We start from the raw sequence: 14,039 nt of genomic DNA, 5'->3' as shown, positions 1-14,039 counted from the left end.
CCGTCCGAATGTATCTAGCCGTAGGCTGCTGACTTCTCTCGCCAGGAAGTCTGCTAGATCGAGGAGGTTCGGTTCGGGGCCATTCGGGTCTCTGTGGTCCCTCTGCCGCCTAAAGCGCTCCTGACGAGCGGGCGGCAGCTTCTCCAGGATCCTTTCCACATTTGAGTTGGCGTAAAGTTCATACTTCCCCTTCTCTCTTTGCGCTCCCAACATCCCTACCAGGGACTGCACTCTGATGGACAGGTCGTCCAGTGCTCGATTGTCTATTGCTGGGGGTAAGTGGTCGATGTGTCGGATCTCCTGGATCACGTAATCCCATATGCGCCCATACCTCTGGTCCAATGCTACCAGCGCTGCTGTGTATGGGGTGGTGGAAGTCGCATAGGCGAGCGCTATATTATGTGCGCGGGGCACCTTTAAGTGCTGCAGTAGGATGGCGTATTTGTGGCGTTCATCCAATACATCCACCAACATGGTCTCCAGACACATGCGGAGTTCTGTATACTGGGCCCGGTTCTCTTGGGTGAAGTCGGGTACCATAGGCGTGCCAAGGTATGACGCTGACTGTGGATACATCGGCGAGCGTTGGGGGAGAGGCCTCCTAGGCGAGTCTCCTCCCGCTTCTTGGCATGGGCTGGTACCGGCAGTGTACCATGGCCCGCTTGTCCAGGTGCTGTTCCTCGGTGCGGGTCGTGCGTCGTGCTCACCCGTGTATAGAGTCGGGGGTCTGTAGCGCAGCTCCGCGGGAGTATAGCCTGGGCTGTACCGGACCTCCTGGTCCGGTAGAGTACTGTGCTGTCTTCGGGCGTGGTTCTCCTCCTCTTCCTCTTCGTCTTCAGTTAGGTCATCCAGTGCTTGTAGTCTCTGGTTTAGCCTCTCCACAGGATATGCTGCTCCTTCCCGGTTGCTAGGTCTCGCTTGGACCGGTGGGGGGAGGTGGTCTGTGGGGGGTATAGACCTCGTCTGTTGGTCAAGTTCAGGGTTGTTTACTCGGCTAGGGGATGCCGCCCTGGAGGTGTGTCTAGACGAGTTCCTGGAGCCTCTGGCGGAGGGAGAGGGTGTTGTCCGTCTGATCAGCTGTTCTATTAGTTGCGCTTGCTGTCTGTCGCGCTCTGCGTCCCGTAGAGCACCAGCAGCTGCTCGCTGGCTGTCTGCTCGGTCTCGGGCCACATTCTCTTCCATCTGAATGCGTCTTATTTCCAGGCGTATGTGCTCTTCTTCGCTCCGTTGCTGTATCTGCAATCGATCGCGTTCACCCTGGAGTCTATCGCGTTCAGTAGAGGCTTTCAGGCTGACGAGGAATGCCTGCTGTAGGGTCCTCTCTGCCTCGCTGGGAGAAGGCGGTTGTATAGGGGAGCCTTCCCTCGGGGTACTCCTTGCGGAGCCTTGGAGCTCTATCTCCACGGTGCTCTCCCCGTCTTCTTCCGTGCCGAGTTCTCTCTCTGTAGCGTTGTATTCCTCCCGGGACTCATCGGGGACTACTTCTTCAGTACTGGCGGGGTGTGAAGTCATGTCTGGTTCCCACTGGTCCCCACCGTGAACTTGGTCAGTTACATTAGAGCCCGTAGGGGCCTCTATGGTCGGGGTAGTCTGGGCGTTGGGGTTAGACATACTTTTACTTTCTAGTTTTACCGCGTTTACTGTTAGTAGAAGACTAGGTTGTTGACTGACAGCGTAAGCCTCTAAGTACTGAGGGAGCCGTCGTTCGCGCTGCGGGCGTTGGTTAGGAGGATCGTTTCGTGGAGTGTTCATAATAGGCCATTTCAATATTAATAACACTATATTAATATTACACTAATTACCCTCCGGCTCGAAGGACCAATTGTAACTGAGGGGTACAATTCCCTGACTGTATTACTAGATATGATACTTACTACCACTACCTTTGTACTTAATATTCGGCCACCCAGTACACGGCATAAATATATTATCATGAACACTCTCACGTAGATGAAACGGATCCAACACAAATGTACGAATTAGAAACAAGGTCTTTATTGCCTACACAGCGATGGTGTGTAGACTAAACACTTAATCACTTAATTACATTTATGAATTGAAATAGTATGCACTTTTATGGCAAGGAGTATTCGTCGGTATATCAATAGATAATGTCCAATCTCTGAAGGCGCAGGTGGTAAATATACGACCTGGAATAGTTAAGGAATAACAGCAATGATACTTTAATGATTATAGGCTGGATACACTAGAGGGGGTTAATCCGGTCGCTTGTAAGCCGACAGGAGTAGGAGGGGGGGGGGGGGTAGAATCCAGCTGCCTCGTCCGGCCAAGGGTATCCCAGGAGAACCCACTGTAGTGCCGTTCAATGCGCCGGCGATCCTTGGACCACAGATGAAAGCAGGTGGACTCTTTGTGGGCCGGCTCTCTCCGGTCCACGGGGGAGAGATGTGGAGAGACCTCGTCTTGCAGAGCGTCTCCTCACCTTGCGACCTCTCCAGGGGGGGGGGTTCCAACACACGGTAGTGTCGGGGGTCTTTATCCATAGAATAATCAAAGTATCCAAAGCATAATCCGTGCCTGGGAAGGCGGGCTGTCGTCGGTAGAATAATCCGGTATACAGGTCCACTCGCTCGTCGGCTCTGGGGCTCCTCGGGTGCAGCTTCACATAGGGTCAACCACCCTGGGTAAGCAGCCAGTTCTCTGCCCGAAACGATGGGGTACTGACTATGGTAGTATTCTCACCGCACGAAGCACTATATATTAACAGACTATTATTAGCTTAATAGACTACGTCCAACTCGACGATATAGTGCCAAATATGACTATTCAAATATTAATATACACGATGTCTCAATACCGATGGTAGGCGAACTTGGCCTTACTCCCACACGTGGCATCGCGGGGAGGCTTTACGTCTGTGACTCTATTGGAGGGTAAGAAACTGGACTGAAAAGAAAGTCCTACTTTAGTAGCGCAGTATATATACGCACTATGAACAAATAGTCCCATTAGTGGTGCGGTAGCCAAATTCCTACGCGGAACTAGGACTTGTTCGTACATGTCGAGCGGTACGTTTGAACTGGGTCTGAGGGGTATGGCAGCCTGGCACCAAGGTCTCGACCAATAGTAGAATGGAGACTATTATGGGATGTTCAGTAGGCTAGAATGGATATTCAATGCATATTGTACAAGGAATATACAAGGGATATCAGGGAATATTAGAGAATATACAAATACAATTAAATATATATATATAAATAAATATATATATTCGGTTTAATCTGGCCCTTCACAACAATTATTATTATTATTATTATTATTATTATTATTATTATTATTATTATTATTATTATTATTATTATTATTATTATTATTATTATTATTATTATTATTATTATTATTATTATTATTATTATTATTATTATTATTATTATACCAGAAGATGGCGGTAATGCCATTGCCAGTTGGTGGCCGACCTCCGTAAAACTCCAAGAAGAAGAAGAAGAAGAAGAAGAAGAAGAAGAAGAAGAAGAAGAAGAAGAAGAAGAAGAAGAAGAAGAAGAAGAAGAAGAAGAAGAAGAAGAAGAAGAAGAAAGTAAAATGGGTTGTACAGTAGGTGGCGGTATGCCCCTTTATGTGGTCGCGACCCGCCATTAACCCCATAGAAGAAGAAGAAACGCACCGACTTTCATAACAGCCTGCTGCACATTCACCTGCAGACAACAAGCTGACATTGAGCCCATTCCGCTGCAGACATGGTGTCTCTTTCTTTAACCTCACTGAGACAAATCATGAAAGTAATGGTGGATACCCAGGGCTTCGATAGAGTCTTGAGTAAGGTAGGTTCTGTTATGTCTGAAAGAAGTATTATACAGAGTACACAGTGCTTTCTGCTACTTGTTACTGTGCCTGCTGACAGACTGGATCCATGCTCACCCAGACAGTCAAACCGTGTCATAATGTGTCATAATGTCCAGATCAAACCGTGTCATAATGTGTCATAATGTCCAGATCAAACCGTGTCATAATAGGCTTGTTCAAGATGGGATAGGCCGGCGGACGCAGATCTGCGCAGGTTTTACTACGGCCTCGCCAAGCGCGTTGCATGACGGTTAGAATGTTGTCCGACTTGCTCTGAAAGTCTGAGACGAGGCGAGGCGTGGAACTCCCGCGGGAGCGAGCCGCGCGCAGCATTCAGAGCGAGGCTCCACAGTACCTCTCAGCCGGCTGCTCCCGGCTGGGAAGCGACTTGCTACGGTCGCGCAAAGCGCCTATTGGCTCAGAAAAGTTGTCAGTCACCAGCCATGTGACAGCCAGGGAGTTATGAGACGTTTGATTGATTGAAAACTTTATTATGTTATGCGTTATCAACTTATCATCATATCATCATGATAAACTTCAAGCTGTCAGACACACACACACAGCAGTGTGATGTGTGTGCGTGCGGCCAGGAGCGTGCAACAAGATGGTATACATTATGGTATATGAATAGTATATTCCACTGTAGCAGTATATGGTGTGCTGTACATTTGAATCTGATCTAATTTTGCACACGGCCATCGCATTATAATGAGCTGGACAGGTGTGTAATGTGTGTGTGGTGACGTGAAAGCGTATCTGCCGCGCGAGACTAGGCGAGGGGCTCTCGTGAAATCGGCAGTGTCCGCCCTCTTAACTCCTCCCCCGGCTTCACTCGGCTACTCTCGTCTACTAGTCGAGGCAAACCGAAATCCATCTTCGGGGCGGCGTGGCTCAGGGGTAGAGCGGGGCGTCCAATGATCGAAAGGTTGGTGGTTCGAATCCCGCTCAAGCCCATGTCCATCCCATTGCCGTTGTGTCCTTGGGCAAGACACTTAACCTACTTGCCTCGTATGAATGTGTATGCATGTGAATGAATGTTGGTGGTGGTCGGAGGGGCCGTAGGCGTTGATTATTCGCCACGCTTCCGTGAGTCTGCCTCAGGGCAGCTCTGGCTGCAATTGTAGCTTACCACCACCGGTATGACTGTGTATGAACGAATAATGGACTCTGTGAAGCGCTCTGAGTCAGAGCAACAGTCAGTCAGAGAAGAGCGCTATATAAATCCAATCCATTATTATTATTTATCTTGAACAAGCCTAGTGTGTCATAATGTCCAGATCAAACCGTGTCATAATGTCCAGATCAAACCGTGGGGGGGGGGGGGGGGGGGGGGGGGGGGGGGTTGGGTAGGAGTGGGGGGGGGGGGGGGGGGTTGGGTAGGAGGGGTGGGTGGGGGACACTGTACAACTGTACAAACAACTGTACATTGGATTATTGACAAGACCATACTTGGTAATTTACTGTGCATTGGAGGGGGTTGTGTTCGGACATTTGCAGGGGCCAGTTTCGAATTGCAGTCTCCCGTAGGTGTTTTTTGAGAGTGTTTTTGAAAGTGGGTAGTGATTCACATTCCTTTACAGCTTTGGGTAGGGCGTTCCACATTGATGTGGCATAATTGCGAAACGTGTTTAGTCCCTTGTTTGAGCCGAATCTGGGTTTAACATGATTTGTGGAGCTCCCTCTGGTGTTGTGGTTGTGGTATTCACTGACCTTTGAGAAGTATTTTGACATGTACATGGGTACCTTGGTCGTGTAGTGTATCTTGTAGACCAGGCCCATTGCAAGTTGCTGTACTCTGTCGTCTACTCTAAGCCATCCTAGGTTGTCAAAGTGGGCAGGGGTGAGGTGGGTTCTAGGAGTTAGGTCAAGCAGTAGTCTGACCAGTTTGTTTTGAGATGTTTGTAATCTTGTTTTTAGTGCCTTTGAGGTGCTTTGGTACCATGAGGTGCAAGCATAGTCGTACTCGTAGTACCCTTGAATGAGTGCTCCTGCCAGAATCTTCAGGGTATTCTTGTTTACCAGTGAGGAGATCCGGTACAAGAATCTAGTTCATTGGTTGACTTTTTTTATTACATTGGATGCCATTTTGTCACAGGAAAGATTTGCCTCTAGGATGGAACCCAGGTAGGTAATATCTTCTTTCCTTGTGACAATATTGTCACCCACTGTAACTGAGAAGCCGTCGGTCTTGCTGAGTTTGTTATTTGAACCGAAGAGAATGGACTCTGTTTTGCCCATGTGTAATGATAGTTTGTTATCATTGTCATAATGTCCAGATCAAATTCTGGATTTCAAGGCAGAAACTCACGTTGCCTCAAAACAGCGAGTTTTATTTACCACATTAGTGAACATCAATTTCAGTTTTGAAATTACACATTTGGCTACTAGAAATTAAAAGCATTTTTATTTGTATTAACACTTTAATCGCCGGAAACGCCGAAACTCGTCATTGCCCGCCATGCTCATTCTGCCGAAGACACCGTAACACGTCTTTGATATCAATATTTCAAAAATCTGTGATCGAAATCATATTTCTCCTCCGGGGACCTGAGATATACTGCTGATCTCCACTCAACTCTCTAACGGTTCAAGAGCGCCATCTGGTGGACGCTCGGCAGATCGCCCAACAGGAAGTAGGGCTGGGCGATATGGCCTCTAAATGATATCACGATATTTTTTGGCTATGTCACGATACACGATATTTTGACATTTCCTCTAAAGCCCTTAAAAATGCTTGACCCTTTGAAGCCTACAGTCACGCCAACATGACGATTAAAATAGTCCCTGCAACAGACCTGCATTAAACCATGAAGATGCTTTCAAAAATAATTTAATTAAACATTTCTAAAAATCTAAAAGAGTAGTCTACTGACACACTAATACAGAAATTTTTTTATTAACATCTAAGACAATTTATATAAATACTCTTGGGTGCCTAAGACTTTTGCACAATACTGTTTTCTATCCACTTTAGCCAAAAATACACACACACTACTGTGAGAAAATAATAATCTTGTAACCAAGGAATGGTCCGCCTATACTTTTAATATATAGTAATATAAAATCACGGGAGACTTGATAGCTTAGACTTATGATTTTTATTATCAGCAATGTTATAACATCCTACTGGTAAACAAAACACTGTAAACGTGTGTGCATCATCATCATATATAATATATATATTTACTTTTTAATTGCATGAAACATTATGAGGTATTCTCTTATGCCGCTTTTCCACGGTCTGCATGGTGCCCGGCTACTACCTACTCGACTTGGTAGTACCCCCCATAGATTAGATAGATATAAAGACGGTACCCCCCCCCCCCCCCCCCGACAGTGTAGCTGGGGCGCCGTGACCGTCAATGCGACACACGGATTTCGACGCTAGCTAACAAGCTACTGTATGCATTCAGTGCCTTATTAGCTCATTTGCGCTAGCCGCAATGCTAACGGTTAGAACGCGAGGCTACTACCAGTTCATCCACCTCGGCGCCTCCATATTCCATTGCCGTTTCTGAATAAAAGATGTACTGTATGGCTAACGTTTAAACTCACGAAGCTCTGTCCACTTCTCTCACGCTGTCGTATCCCTGTTTCCTGGAGTAGAGTCCTCCAAACAAACCTGTAGCACCGCCTCTCTGGGTGTGTGTGCGCGTGTGTGTGTATGGGCGTGTACATGACGTAGGTTGGGGCGAGTCTGTGTATTTTTTTTCTTTGAGAGGGAGAGACGAGAGAGTAGAGCGCTGCGCCAAAGTAAGTCATCTCAACCGCGGCGGCTTATAAACTGATGTGAGGGATTGTGAGGAACATCACGATGTCCACGATACGTTTAAAAAGTGTATCGTTTATGAACTGTACCCGATATTTATATAATATCGTCATATCGCCCAGCCCTAACAGGAAGTCATGTGGATGAAGTGGTGATCACCCATATTTCGTCCGGGCACTCGCTATCATTAGCAGGACTCCATCTTGACATAGTGAACACCGATCGGTGCACATAACTCAATAAACAACATGATTTGGACGTATATACTATTATACAACCTGGAAATGGATCGGATATTTCGACATCCCATAATAGAAAAAATTCTATTCCACGCTCATCCCCCAACGGCGCGAGGAAGATACGGTGAGTTTCAGCGTTATTTTCTAATGTCTGCTATACTAACTGCTCTGAATGTCATATGACCCACACTAGATGAATGATATAACGTTGCCCACGGAATTATAAACGACCCCCCGCCCATCCGGTCAACATCAGATCATACGTAGTAACTTCTAGAAGTACCTCCAATCAATATAATGCATTTGGAGCTATAAATCAAGTTCTGGAGAAAGCTGCAGAAAACGATAAAAACATACTTATACTTTAGACCGTATTTTAGTATGAATATGTGAATGAAAAAGTATAACGTTGCTACACCCTGAACAATAGATATAGGACATTGAATGGGCCATAATAATGTCAATTGAGCAATACAATTTAAAAAGTTATAGCCCTGCAAAGAAGGGGAACTTCTCCATAGACAAATAGAGCTGGCGAGGGATGGTAAATTATGAATTTAACCATGGCGATCAAAGTGTTAATATAATAATAATAATAATAATAATAATGCTCCAGGTGGACCTGGTCTCCGCCAGTATAATAATAATGATGATGATGATGGTCTCCAGGTGGACCTGGTCTCCGCCAGTATAATAATAATGATGATGATGATGATGGTCTCCAGGTGGACCTGGTCTCTGCCAGCCCGGGGAAGGTGGTGTGTGAGATGAAGGTGGAGGAGGCCGACACCAACAGGGGCGGCACGCTGCACGGCGGGCTGACGGCGACACTGGTGGACGTCATCTCCACCATGGCCATCATGTACAGCGAGCGGGGGGCGCCGGGGGTCAGCGTGGACATGAACATCACGTGAGTACGGACCCCCACTCACACAGGACATCACGTGAGTACGGACCCCCCACTCACACAGGACATCACGTGAGTACGGACCCCCCACTCACACAGCACACAGGACATCACGTGAGTACGGCCCCCCCACTCACACAGGACATCACGTGAGTACGGACCCCCACTCACACAGCACATCACGTGAGTACGGACCCCCCACTCACACAGGACATCACGTGAGTACGGACCCCCACTCACACAGGACATCACGTGAGTACGGACCCCCCACTCACACAGCACACAGGACATCACGTGAGTACGGCCCCCCCACTCACACAGGACATCACGTGAGTACGGACCCCCACTCACACAGGACATCACGTGAGTACGGACCCCCCACTCACACAGCACACAGGACATCACGTGAGTACGGCCCCCCCACTCACACAGGACATCACGTGAGTACGGACCCCCACTCACACAGCACACAGGACATCACGTGAGTACGGCCCCCCCACTCACACAGCACATCACGTGAGTACGGACCCCCCACTCACACAGGACATCACGTGAGTACGGACCCCCCACTCACACAGGACATCACGTGAGTACGGACCCCCCACTCACACAGGACATCACGTGAGTACGGACCCCCACTCACACAGGACATCACGTGAGTACGGACCCCCCACTCACACAGGACATCACGTGAGTACGGCCCCCCCCACTCACACAGGACATCACGTGAGTACGGACCCCCCACTCACACAGGACATCACGTGAGTACGGCCCCCCCACTCACACAGGACATCACGTGAGTACGGACCCCCACTCACACAGCACACAGGACATCACATGAGTACGGACCCCCCACTCACATGGGACATCACGTGAGTACGGACCCCCACTCACACAGCACACAGGACATCACGTGAGTACGGACCCCCCACTCACACAGGACATCACGTGAGTACGGACCCCCCACTCACACAAGACATCACGTGAGTACGGACCCCCCACTCACACAGGACATCACGTGAGTACGGACCCCCCACTCACACAGGGCATCACGTGAGTACGGACCCCCCACTCACACAGGACACAGGACATCACGTGAGTACGGACCCCCCACTCACACAGGACACACACCATGTCTTCCAGCTGCTGGCCTCCGGGAGGCGCTACAGATCCCTGACCACCAAACATCCCGCTTTAAAAACAGCTTCTTCCGCTAACACTGCCAATTGTGTTAGTATGGACGGTCGGCCAACCCGGAAGCACCACAGCCGGATTCGATCCCACTGTCTCTGTGGTGGTGGGCAGACGCTTAGACCGCTGCGCCACCCAACCAACCCATTGGAACTTATTTAAACTTCAGCGCTGACCTTCATTGTTTGTTTGTTGTATTGGTTGTCCTTTTTATTGTCTTGTCAACTGTGAGCTACTGGATACGTGAATTTCCCCAAGGGGATTAATACAGTATCTATCTATCTATCTATCTATTATGTATTGTAAGTGTTCTTTTTTTTTTTATCCACTTTTTCTCCCATTTTCTATATTTTTCTCCCATCCCAATTTCGTATCATCCAATTCAACCCTCCCCTGTCACGAACGCTGTTTCTTGCCTCCCACAAGCCGGCTGCAATGTGGACTAAGTCATACATAGCACGAGTCCCCTCCGGTACTTGAGGTAACAGCAGTCGCATCTTTTCACCTGCGCAGCTCGATCTCTCAGTGGCGAGGAGTAACGCGTGGGAGGCTCACGCTGCCCCCGACACTTCCTGATTCTACTGCGCAGGTGCACCAACCGACCTGTAGGAGTCGCTGTCCACAACGCCCGATCCCCACCCATCAGTTTCCCACCCCCTAATACGGCCAATGTGTATTAGTACGGACGACCAGCTAAACTGAAAGCAATGTGGAGCGCTGGGCTCGAACAGGCAAGCCCAGCGTCTCCGTCATTCGTGGCGAGCGCCTTGCCCACTACGCCACGTAGCCGCCCCATATTGAAAGTGTTCTTATGTAGGAACAATGTTATATGCACTGAAAACAAAGGACGACGAGATGGGTCAAGTGTAGAGACATTTCATCGGCGACTCAGTGCATGTGTGTTCATCTGCATGATAAAGAGACTTCTTCTCTACTGCCTGATGTAAACAATATTGAATGTATAGTCTGTCTGTTGATTATAGAACTTAATGTATAGAGCTCAGGTGTAAAAAGTACCCAGAAATTATACTTAAGTGAAAGTATGGGTACCGTCTCAAAATCATACTCAAGTAAAAGTCAAAGTTTCTACTTTTAAATGTACTTAAGTACTAAAAAGTTAAGTAAACACTTCTTCTGATAGCAGGCGTTTAATCAAAGATCCCTGCTTTCTGGGGGCGCCCTCGTAGCGCATACCATAGTGCCTCGCGCACCTACGCGGCCGACCCGGGTTCGATCCCAGCTCCCGTCGTTATTTGTCGCATGTCCTCCCCACCTCTCCTCCCGTTCGCCCTCTCCTCTGTCGGTCCTGCGTGGCCAATAAAAGCTGTAAAAATGCTAAAAAAAAAAATCCCTGCTTTCTAGTCTTGCACAAGGACCAATCAGCATGGGGATGGGCGGGTTCATTTTCCATTGATGGGGATTTGATTGGCTGTTTTTAAATAAAGCGCGGCCGCAGGATTAATAACGTTAACATAACATTAGTTCGGCCAGAGAAACAAATACAACTACTCTGCTCTTTTAAACCCGACAACTTGGAGAAACTCAGCCTTCTCCAGGAGTGCCTGCTCGGCATTGAGAGCTGGATGGGGAGTAACTTCCTCCAGTTAAATGCTGCAAAAACGGAGGTGCTGATCGTAGCAGCTGAAAAGACTGCAGCTAGAGTGGCCACTCACTTGGGGTCCCTTAAAGACAACATACGTCCCCACCTGAGAAACCTGGGTGTTGTCTTCGACCAGGCCATGAACCTAGACAAACATGTCAAAACACTCACACGCTTCTTTCACCTCAGAAACATTGCAAAACTCCGCACCATCATATCTCACTCTGAATTAGAACTGTCCGTGCATGCTTTTATTTCCTCTAGGCTTGACTACTGCAACTCACTTTTCACCTGTCTCACCAAATCATCCACAGACAAACTACAAATGGTCCAAAATGCTGCAGCCAGGCTACTCACAAGGTCAAAAAAATCATGTCACATCACTCCCATTCTGGTATCCCTGCACTGGCTCCCGGTACACTATAGAATTCACTTCAAAGTCCTCACTTTCACTTTCAGAGCACTCCACGGTCAGGCCCCTATCTACATCACTGAACTCATCCATCCCTACACCAACACCTGCTCACTCAGATCTGCCGATCAGCACCTCCTAGTGATCCCCAGGACCAGGCTGAAAACAAGGGGTGATCGAGCCTTCGAGGTGACGGCACCAAGGCTCTGGAACGCTCTCCCCCTGGACCTGCGAACTGCCCCCTCTGAGAACTCTTTTAAAAAAACAACTAAAAACACATTTGTTCAGACAGGCCTTTGGGCATACATAGACACCCTTTGTCCTCACTGTTCTATAGTTTTGTTTTAATTAGTGACTCATGATTTTATCCAAATTCTTTTATTCTACTTTTTCTATCTGGTTTCACTGTTTTTAACTGCTGTTGTCATTTATTTCTGATTTTGTTTTATTGTTTTTATATTAAGCTGTAGTGTAAAGCACCCTGTGCATTCGTGCTGTGAAGGGTGCTATATAAATAAAGGTCATTCATTCATTTACTAATTAAAATAGTTGGACCTGCGAGATTTGTACTTTGTAGGTCTGCATTTTAAATGTAAGGAGTAAAAAGTATGTTTTCTTTCTCTGAAATGTAGTTGAGTAAAAGTACAAGTATACAAACCTAATAATACTAGAGTAAAGTACAAAAGAACAAGAACAAAACCTTCAATGCGAATAGTTGATTTGAATTTCAAGGACTTTTTAAGTACCTTGTTAAAAAATGGGCTGTTTAAGGTATTCCAGGCCTCGACTGTTTTGTTAAATCAAGCACTCCAAGGACCTTGTGCGAACCCTGTCTAATGTCTCACTGCAGTAGTTAAATGTTCACCATTCCACTCTCCCTCCCGGCAGGTACGTGAACGCTGCCAAACTGGGCGAAGACGTCCTGATCACCGCGCAGGTCCTGAAGCAGGGCAGGACCTTGGCGTTCGCTACCGTAGACCTCACCAGCAAGGCCACAGGGAGACTGATCGCACAAGGGAGACACACCAAGCACCTGGGCAGCTGAACCTGGACATCACACCCAGCACCTGGGCAGCTGAACCTGGACATCACACCCAGCACCTGGGCAGCTGAACCTGGACATCACACCCAGCACCTGGGCAGCTGAACCTGGACATCACACCCAGCACCTGGGCAGCTGAACCTGGACATCACACCCAGCGAGCACGGCACTAGATGCCAGTCTACCGAGTGAAGCCAACTGTAAAGAGCTTCTGTGCAGAGCCATCCATGTACGAGCTACTTGATAATAGTGCTGTAATATTGGGTCAAATCAACATTCGTATACCTGTATGCCATGACAATTAAAACTCTTGACTTGACTTGACATTCATATAGTAGTTTGCAATGAAGCTTGCGGCCATGTTAAAAGGAACACGCCAACATTTGGGGAAATTAGCTTACAGTCTTCTCCAGAGAGAGACAAGAAGATAGATACCAGTTTCCTCTCTGTGCGTTCAGTAGAAAGCTATCTGGCTGCACGTTAGCCTAGCTTAGCACAATGAATGGAAGCGGACATGACCGGTTAGCCTAGGCATTGTCCAACTAACCTCTCCCGAAGGCTAACCGGGCATGTTCATTGTGCTAAGCTAGGCTAACGTGCAGTAGGGGTGGGAATCACCAGTTTCATCATGATACGATACGATATCGATTCTTTGGACAACGATACGATATTTGCCGATATCACAAAGTCTCTCACGATACAATACGATTAGATTAGATTCAGGTGCCTGCAATCGATATGAGATGATATATGCCCATTTAACACAATCGGTAACATTTAGATCAACTAAAAAAAAGTTACGAAAATATCATTTGACATTTGTATTTTTGAGCTCTTCCAGACATTTAAAGGAAAATCAATCTATTGTTTTTAATACAAATAGACCTCCTGTTCACTGTAAAGTGCCACGTTTTGATATATTGAGCTTTAAACTTTAAGCTCCATTTTTTGGAACTCAAAACTCAACCTAAAACCCCTCCCTACCTTCCTCTCCCAAACTGTTCCTACAACAATTTGTTGATGTTGCATGATCATGTATAGGCCTACATTTATGTAT

The 14,039-nt window shown here is 47.4% G+C and overlaps 1 protein-coding gene across 1 annotated transcript; it reads left to right on the top strand.

The window, feature by feature from the left end:
• The first annotated feature begins 3,535 nt into the window (after window positions 1-3,535).
• acot13 (acyl-CoA thioesterase 13) lies at window positions 3,536-13,304 on the top strand. Its single transcript, XM_084312585.1, has 3 exons — window positions 3,536-3,800; window positions 8,556-8,740; window positions 12,829-13,304. The coding sequence occupies exons 1-3, from the start codon at window positions 3,717-3,719 to the stop codon at window positions 12,983-12,985; spliced, it is 426 nt and encodes a 141-aa protein (XP_084168711.1). The 5' UTR covers window positions 3,536-3,716; the 3' UTR covers window positions 12,986-13,304.
• Window positions 13,305-14,039: the final 735 nt, after the last annotated feature.

This window comes from Notolepis coatsorum (assembly GCF_963971535.1).
Source record: "Notolepis coatsorum genome assembly, chromosome: 4".
Taxonomy (NCBI): domain Eukaryota; kingdom Metazoa; phylum Chordata; class Actinopteri; order Aulopiformes; family Paralepididae; genus Notolepis; species Notolepis coatsorum.
The sequence above is the reverse complement of the archived record's forward strand: the minus strand, read 5'-3'. Positions and strand labels throughout refer to the sequence as shown.

What these genes read in the sequence shown, in the direction of transcription:
- acot13 (XM_084312585.1), top strand. Translation starts at nt 3,717, where the DNA reads ATGGTGTCTCTTTCTTTAACCTCACTGAGACAAATCATGAAAGTAATG. An exon ending in TCGATAGAGTCTTGAGTAAG is followed by an intron (nt 3,801 to 8,555) that starts GTAGGTTCTGTT and finishes GATGGTCTCCAG; the next exon opens with GTGGACCTGGTCTCTGCCAG. An exon ending in AGCGTGGACATGAACATCAC is followed by an intron (nt 8,741 to 12,828) that starts GTGAGTACGGAC and finishes CCCTCCCGGCAG; the next exon opens with GTACGTGAACGCTGCCAAAC.